Source organism: Vigna unguiculata, chromosome 8 (assembly GCF_004118075.2).
Source record: "Vigna unguiculata cultivar IT97K-499-35 chromosome 8, ASM411807v1, whole genome shotgun sequence".
Lineage (NCBI taxonomy): Eukaryota > Viridiplantae > Streptophyta > Magnoliopsida > Fabales > Fabaceae > Vigna > Vigna unguiculata.
Window position 1 is genome coordinate 37897767 of NC_040286.1, and position 24185 is coordinate 37921951.

At 31.3% G+C, this 24185-nt stretch overlaps 4 protein-coding genes across 8 annotated transcripts; 2 read left to right on the forward strand and 2 right to left on the reverse strand.

Annotated features, from left to right (window-relative positions):
* Positions 1 to 4094: 4094 nt before the first annotated feature.
* LOC114194241 (protein ACTIVITY OF BC1 COMPLEX KINASE 7, chloroplastic-like) lies at positions 4095 to 8999 on the reverse strand. 4 transcript variants are annotated; one of them, XM_028084362.1, is made up of 18 exons: positions 8826 to 8999; positions 7679 to 8321; positions 7384 to 7527; positions 7147 to 7272; positions 6941 to 7028; positions 6735 to 6828; positions 6502 to 6595; positions 6356 to 6410; positions 6185 to 6276; positions 5910 to 6080; positions 5656 to 5712; positions 5494 to 5577; positions 5233 to 5317; positions 5093 to 5154; positions 4933 to 5007; positions 4695 to 4799; positions 4347 to 4488; positions 4095 to 4263 (listed from the first exon to the last, which is right to left on the reverse strand). In XM_028084362.1, the coding sequence occupies exons 2-18, from the start codon at positions 8270 to 8272 to the stop codon at positions 4190 to 4192; spliced, it is 2142 nt and encodes a 713-aa protein (XP_027940163.1). In that variant the 5' UTR covers positions 8273 to 8321; positions 8826 to 8999; the 3' UTR covers positions 4095 to 4189. The 4 variants fall into 4 exon arrangements, 3 of the variants coding, with proteins under 3 accessions (XP_027940163.1, XP_027940164.1, XP_027940162.1); XM_028084363.1 differs by having other exon boundaries at positions 7679 to 8284; positions 8826 to 8994; XM_028084361.1 differs by having other exon boundaries at positions 7679 to 8316; positions 8826 to 8988.
* A 2122-nt stretch (positions 9000 to 11121) lies between these two features.
* LOC114194623 (exosome complex component RRP42-like) lies at positions 11122 to 14588 on the forward strand. The gene is made up of 8 exons (XM_028084967.1): positions 11122 to 11468; positions 12388 to 12515; positions 12638 to 12694; positions 12825 to 12917; positions 13196 to 13274; positions 13382 to 13506; positions 13959 to 14102; positions 14171 to 14588. Exons 2-8 carry the CDS (start codon positions 12390 to 12392, stop codon positions 14405 to 14407), a joined length of 861 nt encoding a protein of 286 aa, XP_027940768.1. The 5' UTR covers positions 11122 to 11468; positions 12388 to 12389; the 3' UTR covers positions 14408 to 14588.
* A 373-nt stretch (positions 14589 to 14961) lies between these two features.
* On the forward strand, positions 14962 to 17312 carry LOC114194624 (nudix hydrolase 2-like). Of its 2 annotated transcripts, XM_028084969.1 has the most exons (9): positions 14962 to 15146; positions 15226 to 15380; positions 15471 to 15536; positions 15616 to 15753; positions 16327 to 16404; positions 16487 to 16537; positions 16689 to 16723; positions 16809 to 16917; positions 17055 to 17312. In XM_028084969.1, exons 2-9 carry the CDS (start codon positions 15237 to 15239, stop codon positions 17265 to 17267), a joined length of 834 nt encoding a protein of 277 aa, XP_027940770.1. In that variant the 5' UTR covers positions 14962 to 15146; positions 15226 to 15236; the 3' UTR covers positions 17268 to 17312. The 2 variants fall into 2 exon arrangements, with proteins under 2 accessions (XP_027940770.1, XP_027940769.1); XM_028084968.1 differs by having other exon boundaries at positions 14964 to 15380.
* Positions 17313 to 19069: 1757 nt separating this feature from the next.
* Positions 19070 to 20753, reverse strand: LOC114194598 (fasciclin-like arabinogalactan protein 2). Its single transcript, XM_028084935.1, has one exon. It carries the CDS (start codon positions 20656 to 20658, stop codon positions 19432 to 19434), a length of 1227 nt encoding a protein of 408 aa, XP_027940736.1. The 5' UTR covers positions 20659 to 20753; the 3' UTR covers positions 19070 to 19431.
* Positions 20754 to 24185: the final 3432 nt, after the last annotated feature.

Consider the following 24185-nt stretch of genomic DNA (forward strand, 5'->3'; position numbering starts at 1 on the left):
TCAACCCCAATCCAAAGGTGTGTTAGGTAGTAACCTTTGCACTATTAATTATTAATTATTATTATTATTATTATTATTATTAACTCAAATTAATTATTAGTAGAATACATTTTAAAACAATTATTCTTAGATTAATAGTGTGAAAACTTATTAAGAGAGTGTTGTTAATGTTATGATGATTAGTGTGTGTGAAAATTCTTTTGCCATTTGCAAGATATAAAAATTAGTTTTTGATACTTTTTTTGTAAAATAATTAATTTGTAACATGAAACAAAGACAATTACAATTATGGTTTCTTAAAAATAATTAATTTAAGGTAATTTGGTGTTCGACAATGATTTTGGTGGGGAGTTTGATAAATTAAAGACTATTTATTTCATCTAAAATTTAAAATGCAGCCCATGCGATGCACACTTATTACTTTTTTAATTTCCATATAAACACACATGCAACCTTTGTCCACCTACCAACGAATTAAGCATTTTTTTTATAGGCATAATCTACGATGCAAATTAATATATCTGAACTTAATCGAAAATACGTAAAATTTGATCAAATTTATTTCTAATAAAAATAAATAAAAAAACGATTTAGTTTAAAGAAGATGCATGCATGTTACATAGATGTGGATGGAGGGTAGGGTACAGTACAGATAGAAGGCTTCACATGTCTACTTTCCACAGTGGAAAATTAATTTGACTATAAGATAAAATATTTTATAAATGAAATATTCATTTTTTTTCCCTTACTTCAAAGTTTATATTTGGTTTAATGGAATAATTGATTTTTTATTATCTTTAATAATAACATAGGAACCACAAATTATAATTTAGTTTTTTTAGAAAATAATTATCTTTTATTAAGTCTCTTATCTTTCTTAATTAGATGAAATTAGATGAAAACAAATTAAGTTGGATGTGGATAATGCTTACTTGTAATTCGATTTATAAAAAAAAAATCACTTGTTATCTATCTTGTTATTATCTATCTTGTTATTGAGTATCATTTTAATAATATATATCAATTTTTTAAAATTTGCAGGTATAAATATCCACAAATATTTAAAATAAATTAAATAAAATAAAAAAAATAAATTAAAATTTTAATTAAACTCAATTTATATAAGAACTTCACTTAAAAATAACATTAAATGGCTTTTTCAGTTTTTAACACAAACGCCACTCTCCCTATTAAAAATAATCTTTTTATTTTTCATCTTGGAAAATAAACACAAATAAAAATACTTCAAAATGCAAATCTCATAGTGATGAACAACTATTAATTATTAAAAATGGTCGGTTTGGTATAGAAAGAAAGGAAAATATAAACAATAAAGTGAATAAATATGTAAGGTAATTAAAAATAGATAAGGTGTAAAATAAAAAATATTTAATTTTAGACAATGAATATGAGTATGAATAAGTAAGAATTACAATACGAAGTTGACTATTTAAGTTAATTTTAAAAATAATACATATACCGCTAGATTAAAAAAGAAGATAACCAATTAATAGAAATAAACATCTAAGAAATTTGATTAAAAAGAGTAGCAAATAAAAATTTGAGCTAGTTTTTAATTAGATTAAGTGTGAAATTAATATTCAGAAATATATTTAGTAGAAATATTTCATTAAAGAATAATTCATAATAATAACATGTTTCTATAAATGCTACACCTTAATAAGAGCGTCCATATTTATGCTCATAAAGTTTATTTAAATCATAAAAATATTATTTCTTTAGTATAATTTATATTTCTCACTATTAAACAATATAAAAAGTGTGATTATAAGAGTTATTATTAAATAACAATTTTGTATGTTAATACTAAGTTGGATGACAATTTTAATTTTTCAAATAAAATCAGGTTAAATATTATTATTTTGACATCTCAATTATATTAACACTTTAAAGTTGTTAGTAATTTGTTTTCAAATAAAAATTTATTCAAAAAAAATTACGAAAACAACACAAAACCCATAAAAGATAAAAAACTATAATTATTGTAAAAAATTATAAAAAAAATAAATTATAGTTATTATAAAAAAAAATAAAAAATAAAGGGAGGTATAATGTATATCTAGTCTTAATTTATACATTTATAAAATTAATAAGTTTTATATAGAATAAATATCTATATTTTATATTAGACTTGTTAAAAAAAATATTTTGATGATTTTAAAGTGTAGTTTAATGAATTAATTATCAAAATGAAAATGAAATGCATGTTACTTCACCCACCTACCTAACTGCTAACTACCTTCTACATGTACTTCTCCCTCCTCCTCTAGTGTTCAGTGATGGAGACAATTCAATTATCTTTTTTAGCAGTGTATGTTAAATGCATGCCATTTATATAATAATTTTCTATTTTAAAAATTGATATTTATTTATTTTGTTTATTTCTCAATAAAATTTATTTAATTTTTAACTTTTAAAATAGACATTTTATGTGGCTGTAATTGCAGTAAAATATACTTACTTCTTTTCTATTTTAATAACACTTTTCTTATTTTACTTTAAACTACTTAATTCAGAGATTAAAATTTTAAAACATAAAAAGTAGATATCTGAAATTCAATAATTTAACTCATATACTTAAAAATGTCATAAAATTGTATTGTCTCGTAATAATAAATTGTCTTTAAAAGTATAAATGTTACATTTTTAAGAAGTACTATTTAATAATATAAAAAATAAATAATAATAAAATATATGATTAAATTTGTTAACTTAATATCTATATTTAAAAACTTTTAATTTTATTTAAATTTGATTAAATATATTATTTTTAAATACAACGAGAAAAAGAAATACTAATTCATTAAAAGACAAGGAAATGAGTTATATTTATTATAAATTATAAGAATGTAAATGTGTATTACAAAATAGAGGAGATGAGTTTCATTTTATTAAATATATTATTTAAAACTACAGGATGTAATTTAGAGGAAATAATCCCAGTTTTCATTTAAGCATATTGTGATTTTAATCATCACATAGTTTTAAATTAATAAATATATTCCATGCATATTATATTTATTTTTAAATTATTAAAAGGTAGCGGTTTTCAATTTTATAGGTGAACAAGAAATAAATATATTATAAACAATATGATAATATAAATAAAATAGAAAAAAAAGTAAATAGAAGAAAAAATCAATATATTATTCTAGTTACCTAATAATAAAAAACCTTTAAAAAAAGGCAGGGAAGTAATGTGAACAAAGAGGAAAAATAATAACTTATGGATTCACTTTAATTTCCTTAATTCAAACCAACAATTATTTGTCTTAAATTATATATTTTATCGCTACTGGTATAAACTTGCTTTAAATTAGAAGATAGTGATTTAAATAATCTTTATATTTTAGAAATAAAGACGGTTATCAACAAAATCATTTTTAACACAATGCATACTGATTATATTTTTTTTAAAATCCACGAAAAATATTTGTTTAATATGACCAAAACACAAATATTCAGTATATTTTAAAATCACGGTAATATAACAAAATTAAAGAAAAAAATTCTGAACTCTTGAAACGAGACTATACCAAAAATGATTTATAAATAAGAAGATGAATATTCTCTACCAATAACATAATTACATAAATCTGAACTCAACAATCGATAAAATGTTTAAAAGTATACACAAACAGGGTATTATTAATATTTTCTTCAGGAAATAGACATTTATTTCATAGTTATTTCTGAAATTGTGATTTTGAGAAAACCCGGAAAATACATAACTTGAAATGCATTGATTAAAAAGATGTAATAATGGAGGTTCTTGATACTGTATTGTTCTGCATTAAGTCAATGAAGAATTATTGCACGAGTAGTTTAATGTTATTGCAACTACATGTCACTTCCAAATAGTGTAAGAAACAAAGAAGAATAAAAGAACACGAGTTAAGTCAATAAAAAGAATTAATAATCCCTCATTTAATGTTATTTGCCAACCGTAATCTTTCTTGATTTTTTCTTTGTAAAGAGACAGCCAAAGAAAACAGGTGAGAATTATAGTAAAAATGAAATTTGTTAAATAAAAAAAGAAAAAAGTTATGAAATTCTTAGATTTGAAAGAAAAATTTAAAAAATCGAATTTAAATTTAATTCATTCTTATACAATGGAGATAAAACAAGTTTATACAAGCCTGAAAGAATAGAATCTGTTGGTAAGCAGTTATATCATTTTTTCAAACTTATCAAGCATCTTTACCCTTTGCATGGATCTGACAAACAGTGTCATAAAAATACCTGCACATTCAAATGCTACACCTATCAGTTACATGAAGAAATTTAAACATGATTGGACAATAAGCTCTATAAGATAAAGTTACCTGCAGCAATGAAAGATCCATTTCCCATAGCTACATTTCCTTGGTTGCTCATAGTGATACCAAGGTTTAACAGAGTTCCTCCTAATACTGTATACATGGTTGCCATTTGTAAAGTTGTTGCTTTCTTTGCAGCTCTTTCAGACTGTCAAATTAAGCTCATTAATCTCAATTTTACAAAAAGGATTCTGAATAATCACCTTCTAATTACAATTATTCCTTTCTTGAAGTTTTAATCTTTACACAGTTCTAGTGTCTTTTGTTAACACCAGAGAAAAACTGTGACAGTATAAAACTGATATAAGTCATTTTAAATGAATAATGTGCAACAAAAGAAATGAATAAACTGACCTCGAGAACTCGGACTCGAAGTTTTAGATCACCTGCTTCAAGTTGCTTTGTAAACTCTTCTATTCTTTGAACTCTGTATGGCATTGACATGGTATAGGATCTAGCCTAAAAGCATTAAAGAGTTATCCATTAAAGTGGATGCACATTGAACAATATCATAAGTATATACTTCACATCAAATGACATGCAAAAAAACATCATAGAAAAAAAAAAACCAAGAAAGAGGTGTGTGTTGTACATCATCTGCTTGCTTTCTTATCTCCTCCACAAGCTGTGGTGGTGTAATCTGCTTTTGTCTCATATCTAAAAGTTCCTGTAACGTAGTAAGAAAGTATGAACACTGCATTTTAATGTAGTTTGGGAACAATAATTGTTCATGGACTATTTGAACTTTGAACCTGTGCATAGGGTGCAGCAATCCTTGCAAAGGAGAAATTTGGATTGAGTGTGTAACCTATGCCTGTCAGAAAAATATGAAAGAATCATCACTCGAACTTACTTTTAACTTCATACATTGAAGTTTTAATAATAAGCACACCTTCAAGGGTTGAAAAAGCCCTGAGAACAAAGGCAAAGGTGGATGGAAAACGGAAGGGCTGGTCTTGTGCTATTGCAAATAAATCCTGACACAGAAATCATTGAATAATAAATTCTGGACTGAAGATTCTGCAGATAATTTGTGGTAACCAAGTGAAAAACAATAATGATCCATATTCAGGTTATACATTGTTCCACTCCATTGAAAGAAACAGAAAAAGTATTATGAATTCAGTGATTCAATATAACATTGTTGACCAACCTCCCCAATTGCAGAAAGAGTTTGTTGCTGATCTGGTGCCTGGCTTTGCAAATGGTCAAGGAAAAACTGTACAGATCTTCTCACCTGGAAGGAAAATTTATCATATATGAAGCCAAGTTAGAAGATAATTTGAACAGAAAGTAGTTCACTTCACATTCTTACTGAAGACAGATCCCCAGTAGGTTGAAGTGCTCCCAGTTCTATAAGGCGTTGCATAACCTGCATCATTGTTTCTGGTATAGTATTAGTGTGAAGATGGATAGTAAAGTTTATCAGTTAAAAGTTATGGCAATCTCAAATTCCTTTTTGCTGGAGATAATCACTGGTTGATAGCAACTTGTGATTTCTTATTAGTTAGAAGAAGTAAAAGACAATGTTGTAAATTTGAATAGTCCAAGGTGGTACAAAATCAAGACCTTTTTGGCATCCTTTTCATACATGGCATAGAAAAGTTCAAGGAGTCTCTCTCTGGTAAAAGATTTGATCTCTCCCATCATGCCAAAGTCATAATAAATAATTGCTTCGTCCACATCAATCGCAAGATTTCCAGGGTGAGGATCCGCATGAAAGAAACCTGTTCTCAAAATCTGTAAGACAAAAACAAAATGATAATCCATTAACTCAGCGTTTTCAGTTACATGAGTGCTAGAAAAAGTTTCAACATAGCATATGTTACTATTAGATTGTGGACCTGAATCAGGTACGCCTCAGTAGCACGTGATGAGATTCGTAATCGATCATAGCCACGAGAAGTTAATGTATCCACCTGGTCTATTTTGATACCTGTGCCAGTAGTAAAATCAGAGTTAGGAACAGTTGTAAATAAAGTTCACAGTGAACATGCATTAGTGAAGATGAAAACCTGGTACATACTCCATGGTCAACACCTTTAAGGCAGTGTAATCCCAATACACCAACTACAGTAAAAGTAAAATAGAATTGTTAGACACTAAAAGTTTTCACAGGCTGGAATTGGATGTTATGTTAGTGCTGCAGCATGAAACTTACCGGTATTCGAACCCACTTTATGTTTCTAAAATCTCTTCGGAACCTGTCAGCATTCTTTCCTTCATTTATGTAATCAATTTCTTGATACAGAATACTGCAGAGTAGCATGTGAAACACTATAAATTGTAGAAAGCATTGGAATAATAAGTTACTGATATGCAATGAACATAATTTAACATATGCTTTACTTCATGAAATCCCCATAACAATATACTTCCTAGCTTATTACTTACGTTGCACATTCTTCGTATATTCCAATCCAATCTCTAAGTGGACCCCCAAAAGCTTCATTTCTCTGGAAATACTCTGCGATCAGCTTTAAGTTTTCTGGATACAGCAAGCAAACATGCGAGAATAATTGGTAATTGTAGTTGGTAACACCTTGTAATCAAGACCCCAAGGTGTTGTTAATGGAAGAAACAAAATCAGCACAACTTACTCAAATCAATGTCGAAAAGCTTCTTCAGACCTGGCCTTTGAACTTTGACCACTACCTTTTCTCCATTATGCAGAATAGCACGATGAACCTACAAAAATGTGTCCCCAAAATTGATTTTACCATATTAATAACAACAATAATTTAAAAGTGTAAGTCAAATTTTCAATTTAACCAAAATATAAATCTTGAGGGGTAGAATCAAACACCTGACCGAGACTAGCAGCAGCAATTGGTCGATCTTCAAACCCTTTAAATAACATGTCAATGGGAGCTCCTAATTCACTCTCAATAAATTTTCTTGCTTTCTTAGGAGAGAATGCAGGAACCATGTCCTGTACAATGTTATATTCACTCTATTTACGCCAAAATCTAGCACTTTTCGTTTCTTAACAAAAAATAGGAAATGTCTGCAATGATGATCCTGAAAATGAAAGAAGAAATACCTGCAATTTTGCGAGCTCATCCACAAATTCACGTGGAAATAGATCTGATCTTGTTGATGATAACTGACCAAGTTTAATGAAAGTTGGACCAAGCTGCAATACGGACTCCCTTAACCATGAGGCAGTTTTCCTCCTTCTGATTTTCTAATGAATGTTAAAAAAATCTCAGTTCAGATAAAGCACAAAAACTCAGTCAGAAACATGACCAAAACACTAATTTGTTTCGACCACCTAGGACTACAAATCAAGTCAGAATCGAAAATTTTGTTGGCAACCAACAAAATTCAGAACCTACCTGTTTTGCTTCTGTGAAGCCTCTCAGATATGCCCATTTTGAGTTGTCCAACAGAATCCGAATTCTGAAAGAAACAACAAAAGACCAAACATCAATAGACCTCTGCCAGGAGCTGTAATGTTCATTGGCCCAACTGAAACCTTCATCTGAAGGTAAAACCTTTAGCTCTTCTAACGATGGAAGTTCTCTAGATGTTCTGGTTCTAGACTTCACTGTCTTGGTCATGCCTGGCATAGGTTTTTTTCTCACTGGACTTGCCCGATTAACCTTTGAAGCTGAACCGTTCACTGTCTTCTCCACCTTATTCGCTGACATTGTTTTTCTGTTCACTAGCTCGGTTGTTGGTACCATTTTAACAGCTCTACCATTTGCTGCTCCGTTCTTTGAGACAGGCAAAGGCAACTCTGTCTGTCGCATTCTCACGACCAAAAACTTTGGAAACGGATTGTTCTTTGATGGATCACACGTCGTTGTCCTAATGTTCTTTGACAATTTATTGACCGAAATTGAGCCTGAAAAACTTAGACTGTCTAGTGTTCTTCTTTGAGTCACCAACTTCACATGATGATGACAATAACAACCTTGCATGGCCATTGTTTCTGTCGTCTGCGATAAATTGAAGTCACCTCAAAGAAACACTACACTTGTAAGGAAAAAAAAATGACAGGCACCGAATCAGTTTTTTAACTCTGCCGACAAGGACAAATTCAGATTTCAGTGTGTTGTATTGTACTACTCGTATTGCTACAACACTTATAATGAATTGAAGTCACCACGATTTTATTTCCTTCCCAAAATCATGGTGTGTTCATCGTATAATCAGTCCAAAGACATTAAATTGTTTAAAAACAGAGAATAAAACAGGTCATGAGCTTGGTGAACGTGGTTTTGTCTGGTTTAAGAGAAGAAAAAGTTTGCTAATCTCATGCATCACTTGGAGTGAGTGAACCAATCATGTTCAAAAAGCAGAATCAAACATATCATGCTGTCGAAGAAACTCAGAATTTGATATCAGTTATTTTCTCATCAATCAGTAATCATATTAAACACATAATAACAAAAAGTATTGCATAAACTCAAAACAAATATTGCAGTAGCAACGAATATTCGAGCAAAATTGAATCCACTGGAATCAAAATTATTGTACCTGAAGTACCACTCAAGTTCAGTGAATCACAGGTTCAACAAATATTAGAAGTTGGTAACGTATAGCATAGTTTTTCTGAAGGAGCAAGAAAACGTGTTGGTATGTATATGGCGAAAAGCAGAATTAGAATGAAAGAGGGACAAGGTAGGATGTTGTTGCTTCCAAGTTTTAAATGGAACAGTTTAAGTAACTGACTTCTGCTTCAGTTTCATTGTTAAGGACAAAAATGGAAAACACAGTAGGTTTGGTACGTGTAAGACTCTACTTCCTCTTATTAACGTTGTTAACGACAAAAACAACGGAAAACGGATTAGTTTTTCACTGTTTGCCATTAATCAACAATTGCATAGTACCTCTCTTAGCCACAAATATTCATGTTTTAAAAAATAAAAACATTAACCTTCAATTTATTCTTCTAAATCATCACCTCATTATGTCTCGGTACTTAATATATTTATCATATATAAAGTTATGATTAAATTCATTTATACAAATATTAGTAATTAGATATTAGATATATAATAATTGTCCTTACGTAAGCGACACGTACTTAGAAAATGTACAATTATTAAATAAAAATTTTATCATTATTTTCTCTCTTTCTCATCTTTCACTTTCTCTCGATGTTTATCGATTGGCTTAATGAAAAAAATTGGATAAACTAATAAGACAAGCAAGAATGACTCAATTCAATATAACTTAACAAATTTCATTTTCAAAGAGATGGTCCATCAATATACGAAGGAACCATTTCAAACATCGTCAAGAAAAAAAAAAAACTCGTAAAAATTAAAATTGCTTCAAATAAAAATTGCTAAATTTTGAAGTAGCATTTGATCAACGGTTACCAACCTCTACCACATGCAAAACGGGTACATACTATTATATTTATTTCTTTACTATTGTATTTTCTACTCTACATCCACTAAATATATAACTAAATCATAATATATATATATATATATATATATATATATATATAACACTTTATAAATCAATCTTATGAAATTAAATTTAATATAAATTTATTATGATAATATCAAAATTATGTAAAAAAATATATATTATTGAAGTCTATTAACCCACCCACGTATATTCGATCACACATTCTAAATGTCACAAACATGTAACTCATAAGATATTTTAGATATTTGGAAAGGAATGAGATTTTTATTAAAAATAACAGATAGAAGTAGTATTTTAGTAAAACATTAAATTTATACGGATGAGAAAGAGAAAAAGAAAGTAACCAAAATTGATGGGGTGCAGGAAGAAATTGATGGAGGTGATTCCTTTTACCTTTAGCACGAGGAGTGGGCTATACTCGTTGGTTCAGGAGGGTACGAGCGGAATCAAAATATTAATAAGGGTTTTTCTTCCTGCACCCATAACTTTTAGTTGCACTCTCATACTTTTTAAAATCACCATTTTACTCTTTCCTAAAGTCACTTCTAGAATAAGATTTTAAAAATTTTCAAAACATGATTTAGGGAATCAAATTTTTAAAATAGAACTTTTGGAATAAACTTTTTTGAAACGCTAATTGTGAAATGAATTTTTCAAATCAAAATTTTCAAAATGAACTTTCTAAAATATATAATCTATAACAATAATAAAAGGAGATTCCTTTTTTTGTGTCCACATTTTATAATACCCGTTTTACCCTTAGTTATTTTAAAAATTAATTATTTTACAAATAATTTACTTTTAATCATTTTTTTACAAATCTCTTTTATCTTAAATCATTATTTAAATTTTTTTACATATCTTTTTTTTTTAATTTTATATTTAACAACCATTTTAAAAATTATATATTTGTTATTGATGTTAAATTTTTTGAAAATTAAAAAATGTGAATACACATATGCGTGTCGCGCCTGTGTGTTTGCCAGTATATATAATACATTTTAGAATGAGTTGTCTAGAATAAATTTTCTACATAAAATATGTCTCAAAATGATTTTTTTTTTCCATAATCCATTCTCTTTCTCAGTTAGTAAAAAGCCTCGTAATTAATATTTCAGCTAAAGTTAACTGATTTTTTTCAGAAGAAATTAATTTGATTTTTTTTATAATTTAGGGAATTATTTAACATGATTTTTAGTATTTTTAAGATTACTAGTGTAATTTAATTATTCTTAATAGAGGGAGTGATGTTCTAAGGACAAATAGATTTTTATTCAATTTTAATTATTTAATGGGTAAAACATGTTGCATATTTAAAATCTGTAAAATTTGATTTTAATTTCTCTACAAAAATTGGACCATTTTTGTTTTTATAATTTTCAAACACATCATTTTGTAACATTTGACTCAGAAACCCACCCAAACCTCGAAACTTATTGTGTTTAGGTATTTCTGGAGCCAATTATCTGCTTCAAACTCGAAGCTATTGCAAAGCTGTGCATTTTCTTCTATACTTCAAAACCAGTGAAGCAATTGCGATTAACGCTAGCTATTAATTGACATCTTATAAAGAAAACCTAAACCTAATTTTTAGTTCCCTCCTCCAACTATCCTGTATCAACCACCGCCGACCTCCGCCCCAAAGCGGCATTCATCTGTGAGAGGACATCAAGAGTCTGTCCACTTCATTCACTTACCTTCTCAGTTCGTCAATTTTACCAGTTTTTCCATATTCAGGTTTTTAACATTTTTTTTTTTCAATTTATGTTTTGTTTATCTTGCACGTGTGCCATAAACTATATGATTCTTGGTTAATCTTTATTTTAGTTTATGTGTTTATAGTCTTGTTAATGCTTGTATAAGCTGTTATCTGGGGTAGTTTTGCTAACGCCTGAATATTGTAGTCCTGAGGTTGGACCTAGGAATGCCATTTTGGTCTTCAAATGCTTTGTAAATATTATGATAGGCTGTTTCAGGTATGGTAGTTTAAATTTAAGTGTACAAGAAAATGCAGGTCCTGTAAATTTTTTGTTCTCTATTTTTAGTGTTTAAGATGAGGCATACTAGTGCTCCTCGAACCTCAGGTCCCTTGCTCGTGGATCGATCTGATAATTCAAAATTTTGGGCCTCTTTGGTTGTTTTTTTTAATATAAGGCCAGACACCTATTATTCGTGTTTTGTCTAGATATCCTAATTCTTTGAGTAGAATGTAGCCGCTAGAACTTTTGATTGTTGAGTTTTTTTTTTTTTTTTTAATTGCCAATGTGACAACCATCTGAGATATCTGAGTTAGGATTGGTTTCCTTATGTCAATTTAATGACTTTCTGCTTTTTGGTAATTCAAACGGCAGGTTGGGAAAATCATTCTAATCGATTTTAGAATATATTGTTCCACATGGAAGGAAGCATGCTACTAAGATGTATTCAAATACTAAGAATTTCAATTGAGAAGGGATAAACTTTTTCAATAAGATCATTTTGTTCCCAACAGCAATAATATGGATAATCAGAAACTTAGACTGTAACACAGTGGTCCCTGCTATCTTGGCTTGGCAAATATGCTCGATACAGAGATAGTTTAATAACATAGTATTTAAGAGTTTCCAATTTGTACTTGTAGTTACAAAGTTTCAAAAAAAGAACTCTTGTTTTACAGGGATGGTGGGTTTATCTCTTGGAGAAAAACATTTCATACAAGGTGGCATTGCTCATGATCTTCGATGTGATGGTAGAAAGAGGTTGACATATCGACCAATCTTGGTTGAAACTGGAGTGATTGCCCAGGTAATACTTTAATCAGTTGGCATTTGGCCGACTGTCATGATGATTTGACCATGGCAGACCATTGAAAATTTTCTTTTTAAATAGTTATAATCTGTTCGTTTCATAAACTAATTGCTTGGCAGGCAAATGGTTCAGCTCGAGTCAGAATGGGTGCCACAGATGTCATTGCCAGTATTAAGGTTGGTTAAAAGTTGAAATGTTTGTCTCTTATTTATTGACTTGTAATATCCTTTTGTTTAATACTATGACAATTTTTGTAAATTGAACGTGTTATTTTACTAAGCATGATATATTGGCTACACAATGCAGGCTGAACTTGGAAAGCCAAGCTTGTTGCAACCTGACAAAGGAAAAGTCTCTATATATATTGATTGCAGTTCGACTGCAGAGCCTGCATTTGAGGTTGCATATTCTATTACTTTTCTTGCTTCTTTTATTTTTTCATGTCATTCAACTTTGAGTACCCTAATTATGAAATTGATAGCAAACCAAATAAATTAATCCTTAAAAGCTTTAATTATAGTTAAAATGGTGCATTGGATTAATAACCTTTCCATTTTCATCAATTATAGTGTTTTCTATTATTGTTGTGTTATTTGTCATTTTTGTTCAATTTATGGCTTCTAATGTTTCAGAATTATTTTTATATTCGGTACTCTATCTCTCTGGCTTGTATATAGGGTAGAGGAGGTGATGAGTTGGCAGCAGAACTGTCAAATGCTCTTCAACACTGTCTCTTGGGTGGTAAAAGTGGAGCAGGTCTATTTCCTTCTTCGGTGAAGATTATGATCACTACCATATGCTTTTCCTTCCTTGTTGTTGCCTCTTTTTAATATATCTACTGAGCTTGTGGCTTTTTTCCTCAGGTGCCGGAATTGACCTTTCATCACTTATTGTCGTCGAAGGAAAAATTTGTTGGGATCTTTACATTGATGGGCTTGTTGTTAGTTCAGATGGAAATGTGTTGGATGCTCTAGGCGCTGCCATTAAGGTACAACCTAGGACGAAAAATAGAATAATATACCATAAAAGCTGGAAAAGATGATGGTGGTGGATTTCTGGTTATAATAATTAGCATTGCAGAGGCCATCCTTTTATGATGTTTTTAATTTTAAATGTTTACCTTTCAAGTTTTCTTGTTCATTTACCATAGTTTAGTCATTGATGCTATATGGGCTGTTTGAAAAGAAACGGTTAAAAGTTAGATACCTGAACCTTGTAGTCTCTTGTTGTTTCATATAGCTAAAGTTAAAAATATCTTTTTACTAGCTGTTTTCTTTAATCTTTATAATATCACCGACCAAATTGCTATCAATTTCATGGAGATTTTTCACATGGATTTCCTTAATACCATGACGCTGAGTTGAGAATCAGAGAATGCAAACATATTTTCAGAATTAATTGGAAAACCCTCAACGCAGCTAATAACTATTGTTCTTTTAGGCTGCTTTGTGCAATACAGGTATTCCAAGAGTTCAAGTTGCTGCTGGAACATCAAATGACGAGCAACCAGAAGTTGATGTAAGCGATGAGGAGTTTCTGCAGTTTGACACATCTGGAGTCCCTGTCATAGTTACACTAACTAAGGTAGCATGTGCTATATATTCTCTTATTGTTCATACTTGTGATAATTTCTTACCATCTCTGCTTTATAGATTGGGAGGCACTATATTGTGGATGCAACATCAGAAGAGGAGTCACAAATGAGCTCTGCTGTTTCCATCTCTGTTAATAGGCAAGGGCACATCTGTGGCATAACCAAACGAGGAGGTGTAGGGCTGGATCCAAGCATCATTCTTGATATGATATCCGTTGCTAAGCATGTGAGCGAGCAATTAATGAACAAATTGGATTCAGAAATTGCTTCTGCTGAAGCTGAAGAGGAGTCATGACAATGAAGAACATGGTGATACTTAGGACAATATGTTGTAACTTGGTAACTGAGTTGAGATTAAATCTTTTAAGTGTGGTATGCGGTCCTGAGTTTAGCTTTGAGATGACTGTTTAATGCCATGCAAAGTTTCAACTTGCACAAACAGTTACATGCTAACATTAAAGATTGACATGGCTCGCAATGTTGGATTAGGTTTGTAATAGTAAGGTGACGCATTTATGCTTTGCAATAGTCAACAAAGGAAATTTACTAGAAAGAAACATTAATAATAGAAATCTTTAACTACTTAGCGAACTTGGTAAACAATGACTGTTCCTAACCTAGGTTTCATTTCAATACTGCCGAAATCTCTTCATTAAACAAATTTCTTTTGAAAAGTAAATTATAAATCTTCAAAGGTGATTAAGAATAATCATATATAAAGAACATTTTCATAAAAAATTCAAATGAAAGATTCATAAATTCCATGAAGTAGCTCACCTAACGCGTTGAGAAGTAGTTGAAGAATGAAATTTTATGTTTGTGTCCTTCTGTCGTTACCATAACTGATGTCTTGAATAATTAATTTACTTAAATATAGGAGCTAGTCAACCTAGTATTTTAGATGGAGGTTCAGAGCAATTCAGAGTTTTGAAGGGTCAAGAAAGCTCAAAATTTTAGCTTTCTAATGAAGCAACGCGGATGCTTCATATTCAAAGGAAACTTTGTGACGAATACCTATGATTTTCAATTCACATGCAAGAGTTACCTTTTCGCAAATTATAAATTGAAGCCCAACGTTTTTTGATAGCAACCACTAATTTGTTGAAGTTGTAGGTTAAGAAGAAATGGAAGGTGAAAGGGTTGAATTGCTTAGTGTTGTTGAGGACCAATATGATGGAGTTATTGTAAACGTGGAGAATCAAGAGCATGTGGATTCTGAGCTTTTCTCTTCCATATTGAAAGCTTCAATATACAATTGGAAGCAACAGGTAGATTGATTCATAACATTTTCAATCCAACAGAATCAGTACAGTTTTTCTTTTTAAGTTCAGTGATTATTTCCATGGCGTGTTTTGCAGGGAAAGAAAGGGGTGTGGCTCAAGTTGTTCATACTGCATTCAAATCTTGTTGATACAGCTGTCAAGGTAAGAAAAAATTGATTTGTGTTCTTTCTTTATTTGGAAACCCTAAATTCCTAATTAAAAGATTACTTTTCCTTTTTAGGCTGGATTTAGGTATCATCATGCTGAGCCAGATTATTTGATGCTTGTGCGTTGGATTCCAGAAACTCCTGATACCTTTCCTGCAAATGCTTCACATCGTGTGGGTGTTGCCGTTTTGGTCGTTAACGACAAGAAGGAGGTAATTTTTTTTTAATTGAAGTTCAATTAAATTTTCACTCTCTCTTAAATGTTATTTTTAACAGAGTACATATTAAATATTTTCTTTCCTTTAAGAAAATAAAAAATTTATATTTTTTAATGGAATGCATATTCTTTAATTTTGTTATTAAGTAGGTTTATTGATTATTTTGCATAGTACCTACTTTGTTTTCAAATAGAAAATCAATTGTCTTCAAATAGAAATCTAAATATATATATATATATATATATATATATATATATATTAATTTGAGACTCATTTGAAAAGTATGAAATTTTAGATATTATTTCGTTTGTGTGGGGACAAGCTTTTTATTTGACTACTTCTGACCTTTGGGCTAGGGTCAGAACCATATTTTGTAGGGTAACTTTTCTTTTTTTTTTGTTAAATCAACCTTTTCCCTTTCATTGTCTCCTGTTGTCTGTTTCAGCCTTTGCTCTTCTTTATGTGGTTATTCCACTGCTTTCTGCACTAAACATGTCTTGTTACAGTTACCATTCGAGTTCCATAATACTTATGTTACAGCTGAAATTATCTTGTTTTGTTTCACAGATGCTTGTGGTTCAGGAAAGAGGTGGCATATTCAGAGGCACTGGTTTATGGAAGATGCCTACAGGAGTTGTTAATGAAGTATGTCAAAATTATTATAAACCAAATTATTGTCTTCAAAATTGTCTTTTCGTATGTTTTCAACTCTGAATTCAATTTGCAGGGTGAGGATCTTTGTGATGGTGCAATTAGAGAAGTCAAAGAAGAGACAGGGGTAAGCAGGCAAACACATAATATATATTTTAGAGTAAATTAAATCCCATTATTGAGATTTTTCAAAATAATTACAAACCCGAAAAATGTTTTTTGAAGACGAGCATTCATTTTCCAAGTCTAATGCCATTGCTTTTCTTCTTTTTTTCCAGATAGAGACAAAGTTTGTTGAAGTTTTAGCTTTCAGGTAAAACTGCTACACTATCTTCATCTCTCTCTGAAGTATGGATTAATACTGAATGTGTCACATTTCTTGATCTCTTTGGTATCAGGCAAAGCCACAAGTCATTCTTCGAGAAATCAGATTTGATGTTTGTGTGCATGGTGGAACCTCTATCCTCTGACATTCAGATTCAGGCCTCAGAAATTGAGGCAGCGCAGGTATATATCAATGGAGAATCTCACTGTTTTTTCAGATAAATTGTCATTCTGAGGATGGTACCATCAAATTTTGTTATTTGAGTAGTTTTCTTTCAACTGATTCTGTGTATTCTAATATGGGACCCTTTTTCATTCAGTGGATGCCAATTGAAGATTATGCTGCACAGCCTTTTGTGCAAGAACATGAGAACTTTGACTTTGTTGCAAAAGTATGTTCTTCAAAGTTGGATGGCAACTACACCGGTTTTTCTAACGTGCTTATGTCTACATCATCCGGCAAAAAAACCTATCTGTATCTTAGTAACAGGGATGCCAGCGTTTTGTTAGCTTCCAAACAAAATCAAGCTTGACATTTTCTTGCAAGTTACCTCTACAAGTACTTGTAAAACTGTATGGAAAAATATCTCTGCACAACAAACTCTAGTAGACACCTAGATAGATAAAGAGATGAAAAATTATTTTTTCACGAAGTTTTACTTTGATAAAGTTTTGATAATATCGATGTGACAGCATCTGATTAGATAAAAAGAACAGACAGTTTTTGTTAGAACTATGAAGTTTTTCCGATGTAATGTGTGGTGTCATGTGAAAGTCTGAGGGCGATTGTCTGCATTTAAAAACTGTTTTTTATGGTTAAGATTTGAAGTTGTGACTGTTGTGATTATAGAGAATCCGTGTCTGTTGGTGGTTATACAGCATACGGATCCTCTGCCATTGTATAATTAATAACTGCAATAGTACATTTTAAATTATGTTTCTGTATGAATGTGTTAAGTAAAAGATATATTAATGACTGAGAGTGATGCATATATGCAAAATGGCTTTCTGCTAAAGAAAAAGTAACAAGTGAAGCAGCTTGCTATGTCTCCTCTGCAGAACTGGTTAGAACTGGAACTATGAGAGGTGATGAGTTTTATCTGTTAGGGGATTTTTTCTCCAAGAAAAATCAATTAACTTTGTTCAATTTTTAATTGATTTTTTTTTATTTTCATATTGAAAAATTAAAATTTATCGTTCAACACGTGAAAATCAAGAAAAATTATGTAAAAGTCACCGAATCCGATTTAATGTTCACCATAGAATAGGTTTTGATTAACTGATAAATACTAATTGATAACGCCGATGATAAGAAAACTAAAAAATCAACGAGTAAAATAATAGAGAAGAAAATAAGGTGTTGTGGATTTTTAATTAAGAAAATATAAATGCTACATTTAAAAAGGTAATTATAAATATATGAAAACAATGAAAGGGAAAAAACACTAAAGACTGTAGCACAATGGATTCATAAGTTTTTAGATAAAATAGATTTTTACCCAAATTTCAATTGCATTATTAAGACTACCAAAATTATTTTAAAAAAAAAACAAGGATAATTTGAGGGAGATACCGCAATGATTTTCTGCTCTTAAATTCTCCAAATATATGATAATGTGACCGCAATTTTTAAACCTTGATTCTCATAAATTAAACTTCTGAAAGAAATCTTAGTGTTTGGGAAATAAATACGTATAGTTAAGAAAGCTTTGCTACTGCTTCATCCTTTCACAGACAAGGACAAAAAGAAGTTAAAAAACTCATACTTAACTCTAATTACTTTATTTAGGATGTGATTAAGGACAAAATTGATTCCACAGACAAGGGAGGAGAAATAATACGTGGAATTTTTATTTTTATTTGCGTACATAGTTCTTCATTTTTTTTAGTTAAATAAATTAAATTATATAATAACGTCTTTACTATATTTTTATTTATTTGCAATTTATTAAACAAATAAACGTTCAATTTTATTTCTTTCTTTCTTTATCTATATTTCCCTCTTCTGATAACAAATACCGCATTAAGGGAAAACGATGCTAATCTTTTAAACAAAAGGAAACTAACGAAATTTAGTAATAACTAAAAAAGAAACTTCCTTACATAATAATCTTCACCTAATACAAATTACCAGAACTGAAACAGTGATAAGTAGTTGCCAAGTGTTTGCATTATTATACAAAAATCTGCGCTTACTTCGTCACAGAATCATTATAAACTAATCATTTTCAACCATATGATTAGTTTATAATAATATATGTGATGAAAATGAAAGGTAGAATCCATGCAAGAATAATTATGATATAGAAGAATGGAGAAGAATACAATACAATAATAAAACACATTAAAAATCTAACCAAATTAAAAATTAAAACTGTTTATATGAACACATCCCAGCTGGCAGGTACCACAAACCAGATCTACCCACACTCAAGAAGAAAGAAAATGGCAATTAAATAATAATAAAAAAAAGAGCAAACAGACAATAAATACAAAACCTGTAACACTAGTAGATCGAAAGAGAAAGAAAAAAAAAAAAGAACACATGGCCTCAAACATGTCGGTGCCACTGTTTTATTTGCTTCACATATAAAGAAAAAAAAGAAAGAAAAGAAAGAATCTTTGAAATGATGGTTGACCACAGCTGTATACTACCGACACTCCATGGGACTTTACCATTATTGTGTTATGATACTCTCATAGAACCAAAAATCCAACCGAAACACAGAACAGCGCCGCCGACACCAATCTTACGCCGCCGTGCAACAAACTTACCCCATTGTTGCTGTCTTCATCGGCGGCTTTCTGATCGTCGGATTCCGACGAGGGTCCGTCGGCGGGAGCATCGGCGGCGGTGGAATCTTGCGCTCCCTTCTTGCCCTTCTTCTTGGCAGGCTTTGGTGACTCGGCGGGTGCGTCGTCGACGACGTCGGAGGCCTTGAACAACTCTCTGGGCATCAAGACCTTGTTGATCTTGTAGGCGACGAAGGGGTCTTGATCTATGAGCGTGCCGATGATGCTGACGGTGTTGACCTTGGTTTTCAGACTCACGTCTTCGCCCTCGGTCTGGACGGTGAAATCGTACTTGTTGGCTCCCTCGGTGGCGAGGGTGTTCATGGGGCCGTTGCCGGACTTGAGCATCTGAAGGGACTCGTAAAGGGGAACGCCGTGGTACAGCAAGAGGGAAACTTTTTGAGAGTCGGTGAGGTTCTTGTACTTGGGGGCGAAGCCGTTGACGGCGCTGTCGGTGGGGCAGAAAACCGTTAACCCGCCGTCGATGCTTTCTTGGAAAGCCGGGAGCGCTTTGGAGCCTCTGAGAATGTCGGCGAAGGCCTTGCAGCCTTGTTTGGACATAATTGAGATGAGGTCGATGGCGGAGGGCGCGGCGGTGGGGGCTTCGGCGTCGGCGGAGCTGATGGGGTTGCTGATTTGGAGGACGGAGATGTAGTAGGGGAATTCTTGGAGGGACTTGACGAAGAAGGAGTGGAGGGCGCCGTCGTTGTCCTCTGCGGCGAAGCCCACCTTGCCGCCCTTGAGGTTGGTGATGTTGACGTAGCCGGAGGTGCCGGCGGCTGCCCCGGTGGCCTGGAACATGGAGGAGACGAGGGTGGTGCTGTTGTTGATCTGGTGGAGCTTCTTGGCGCCGAAGTAGTCGACGAGGACGTGGAGGGAGAGGACGTTTTTGAGGGTGGGGAGGGTGAGGTGCTTGTCTAGGAGGGTGTTCATGGCGCCATTGTCGATGGCGAGCACGGTGATGGTCTGGCGGCGGTTTATCTCGTCGGCGAGGTGCGTGACGGTGAGGTAGTGGTTGAAGGTGGAGAAGCCTGGGTGTTTCTCGAGGATGTGCGTGATGTTGTGAGCGCCGTTGACGGCGGAGGAGAGGAGGAGAAAGAGAAAGGGAAAAAGTAAGAGAAGGTTCTTCATTTTTTTTCACTGTGTTTGGAGGATCAGGGAAAGAAGAAGAAGAAGAAAGAAAGGGAGAGAGAAAAAGAGAGAGAAATAGTGTGAAGAAGAGTGCAGAAGAGAAGAGAGTGTGAGTGTGGGTTTATAAGTAAAAGTAAAGCATTAAGCATCTGCACTTATCCATCAACCTATTCTCATTTGTGGTTTTGTATTGATTTGGGTTTTTTGTGTTCTGACAAACAATGCCAGCTTGGGATTGGGTAGGAGATGGACCCAATCATCCTTTATTACTCATCACACACATCAACATTACATTATTTTTTCACATTTTCTTACCATCTTCTTTTACTATCCTTAAATGTAATTCATATTTTTTTCCCTCCATAAAAGATACTCTTATTTAACACCATTTCATCATTTTTATTAAAAAAAGAAAAAAATTTGATTCACACTGATTCACAACAATGAATGAGTAAAATGATGATACAAAAAAGTTGATTTTTTTAATTCAATTTTATAAATTTGGTAAGGTTTGCCTTCATTTGTATAATGTAAATTATTTTTTTTTTCAAAAAAAAAGAGTTGCATAAAAATTAGGGTATTTTAAGAAGTTTTGAAGGGGAAAGTGAAAGAATTGATTATTGTTGAGTTGTTGGAGTAAAACAATCCCACCGACGCTCTTAGGCCCCGCTTTTCCCACTAATCTAATTTCACACTATTTTCTTTCTTTTTCGTTACACTTCCCATGCAATTATTGATTAACACTTTGAAATTATTATTCAAACCTAGATTTTATTTAACCATAAAAATGGTATTTTAAAATAATACACCTTAAAACGTGTCGTTAACTACGAGGACAAAGATGAGGTACTCTTCAATTTACGCAGATCCAAGATGATTTTTGTACTATTTTGTTTAGTTAAGAGATGGTTTTATCTTTAGCTTTGGTATCACGAATTAAAATAAGGGTGGAATTTAGATTAATTAATATGTACTTTATGTCGTGGGACTTCAATAAAGTAGTTGAAAGATTAGCCGAAAAAAAACAACTTTTTTAAAAAAAATAACAATGATATATTTTTCTTTGTTTCTCCGAAACGGTTATTTTGTAATATAGTATGATCATAAAATTTTAATTTACTATGAGATTTTTTTTTTGCAACTAGATGTTGAAATGTATTTTATAGAAAGAATTGGATTTAAATTCTCTCAAAAGGTTATTATTTCATTTGAAAATATTTTCCATAATATGACCCATTTTCGACAATGACAAACGGAAGCATTAAAGACCAGTGATTAACACTTGTATTTGAAAGAAAACCCGTGCTAATTTTAGTGTCGGTGTTCATGCTCAATAAAACGAAATATTCCTTTTTTGACAAATTAATAAAATAAATAAAATATTTACTATAAAAACAACGGAGCAAAAACAAGTAACCTATTTAAAAGATATTTTTTGGCAAATTATTCTCTGTACGAGTGACTTTGGTATTGCTATAATATATAGAAAAAAAATAAAGTTTTAGTATTCATACATGTTCTTGCGAATGATTGCAGTAATATATCTGTTATTATGTAACATTTATGTTTTGGGAAATATTAATGACCTTGGTCCTGTTGAGAACACGTTGAAACTATTATTGGCAGCAAAATAATTTATAAAGACCAAAATCTATTTGCCAGTTGGGACAAGTTTGGCTAAATGTTCCAATAAACCAGTTGAAAAATTTAATTTTTTTTGCTGTGAAAAGGGTTCCATAATTGTTGAAGGACAAATAAATTATGTTTTGCATTGGTTGATACATAGTTGTCACCCTCAGCCTTGCAATTATTAAAGGCCCAGCCACCAAATTTGGAATAAAAATCATAAAATACAACAAAATAGCACCATTGTGGGGCACCCAAATTCTTGGACTGTTTGAATAAGGTTGTTGTTGTTGTTCCTGAATTAAGAATGGAGTAAACAGTATCTTACTAAAAAGAAACCTGTAAAAGCTACACAAGGACACTTTTATTCGTTTCTTTGAATTTGGTTTTAGGATAAGTAACCAAAGTTGTCAATTAACTGCAACAATGTCAGATAAAAGAGATAGGGTGAGGATCAAGATTGAACAAAGTTGGAACGGAAAACTGAAACATAACAGCTGCATCTGAGTTGCACAAGAAGAAGAAATCTGAGTTGCACAAGAAGAAGAAACTTATGTTTACAATGCGTGAGTCTAAGTTCTATATTATGTAAAAATGAGAAAGTTCAGCAGTATATAAAAATGAAAATTCAAAAGTCTATTATCTTAAGATTTTTGATTAAAAATAGTAATAATCTTTTGGGTTAAATATATTTTTGATCTTTTAAATTTCAGTGAAATTTATAATTATTTTTTCTTCAAAATTTTTGATCAATTTAGTACTTCATCTTTAGAAATGCGTAAATTTAATCATTTTAACCAAATTTTGTTAAATTTATTTGATGTTTTAAGCGTATTTCATGATAGTATTTGAATTGTTTATACTGTTTGACACATTTTATTTTCAATGTTAACTCAAATATGATCATAAAATGCGTTTAAAATGTCAAATAAATTTAATAAAATTTGGTAAAAATGACTACATTCACGCATTTTTAAAAATAAGAATTAAATTGGTATAAAATTTCGAAGAGATACTAATTTTAAAATTCACTGAGACTTGAGGAATAACAAATATATTTAACCCTAATCTTTTACATGGATCAGGTTCGGGTCTTATTTATATTAATTTTTGTAATAAATTAACTCATTGATAAACCTATGAACTTGTGTGTTACATTTAGGTTTTGCAATGAAATAAGTTAAAACAAAGTTGGTTTGATAATCGTTATTCCACTAGCATAGGTTTATGAGTTGTGCAAGTTGTCTAAGGTACTCTAAATCCTAATTAAAAATACAATCACAAGTGGCTCAGAAGTACCAACTTTCTCCTTTTGTTTTTTTAGTTAGTGTGGTTATGCCATGAAAACTAATGTGGAACTGGGTATGTTTCTATTTAAGGAAAGGTGCTAAGTTCTGAGAGAGAAATAGAGATGAGGGCTATAAAATGTGTGATGTTTTTTTTTTTTTTCAAACAAGCACATGGCTAAAAGGTCCTACCTAGGAACTCCAAATCTATGTTTTAGTAGGCCCTGTTAATATATTAAAGAAAGAGAGTTCTAAATGGGTTTGAGGCCTCGTTGGGTTGGTTTCTCAATTTAAGCTTATTTGGGCTTTATGTTCTTTCTTTGGGCTCTTCCTTCCCAATTTAGTATCATGCTATATAGTGTTCTTCTAACTTTAAAACATACACATATTTTCAATATTTTTTCAAAGAAACTTGCGTACTGCGGTTATGTTTTCGTAATTTATTTTTATGAAAATTGAAGTTAAGATCAATAAAAAATATATAATTAATTTTTAAAATAGTTATTGAATATAAAATTAGAAAATTAAAATATGTATATAAAATATGTTTTTAAAACAATAGTTAAAGAGAAAAATAAATTTTTAGAATAATAATTAAAAATAAATTATTTATAA

Excerpts from the sequence above, each read along its gene's own strand:
- LOC114194241 (XM_028084362.1), bottom strand. The coding sequence starts at position 8,272 with ATGGCCATGCAAGGTTGTTATTGTCATCATCATGTGAAGTTGGTGACT. Across the intron at positions 6,411-6,501 it reads TAAAGTGGGTTCGAATACCG|TTGGTGTATTGGGATTACAC; the intron begins GTAAGTTTCATG and ends CTTTTACTGTAG. Across the intron at positions 5,713-5,909 it reads ATGAAAAGGATGCCAAAAAG|GTTATGCAACGCCTTATAGA; the intron begins GTCTTGATTTTG and ends ACAATGATGCAG.
- LOC114194623 (XM_028084967.1), top strand. The coding sequence starts at position 12,390 with ATGGTGGGTTTATCTCTTGGAGAAAAACATTTCATACAAGGTGGCATT. Across the intron at positions 12,516-12,637 it reads AAACTGGAGTGATTGCCCAG|GCAAATGGTTCAGCTCGAGT; the intron begins GTAATACTTTAA and ends ATTGCTTGGCAG. Across the intron at positions 13,507-13,958 it reads CTCTAGGCGCTGCCATTAAG|GCTGCTTTGTGCAATACAGG; the intron begins GTACAACCTAGG and ends TTGTTCTTTTAG.
- LOC114194624 (XM_028084969.1), top strand. The coding sequence starts at position 15,237 with ATGGAAGGTGAAAGGGTTGAATTGCTTAGTGTTGTTGAGGACCAATAT. Across the intron at positions 15,754-16,326 it reads TCGTTAACGACAAGAAGGAG|ATGCTTGTGGTTCAGGAAAG; the intron begins GTAATTTTTTTT and ends TTTGTTTCACAG. Across the intron at positions 16,405-16,486 it reads CTACAGGAGTTGTTAATGAA|GGTGAGGATCTTTGTGATGG; the intron begins GTATGTCAAAAT and ends TTCAATTTGCAG.
- LOC114194598 (XM_028084935.1), bottom strand. The coding sequence starts at position 20,658 with ATGAAGAACCTTCTCTTACTTTTTCCCTTTCTCTTTCTCCTCCTCTCC.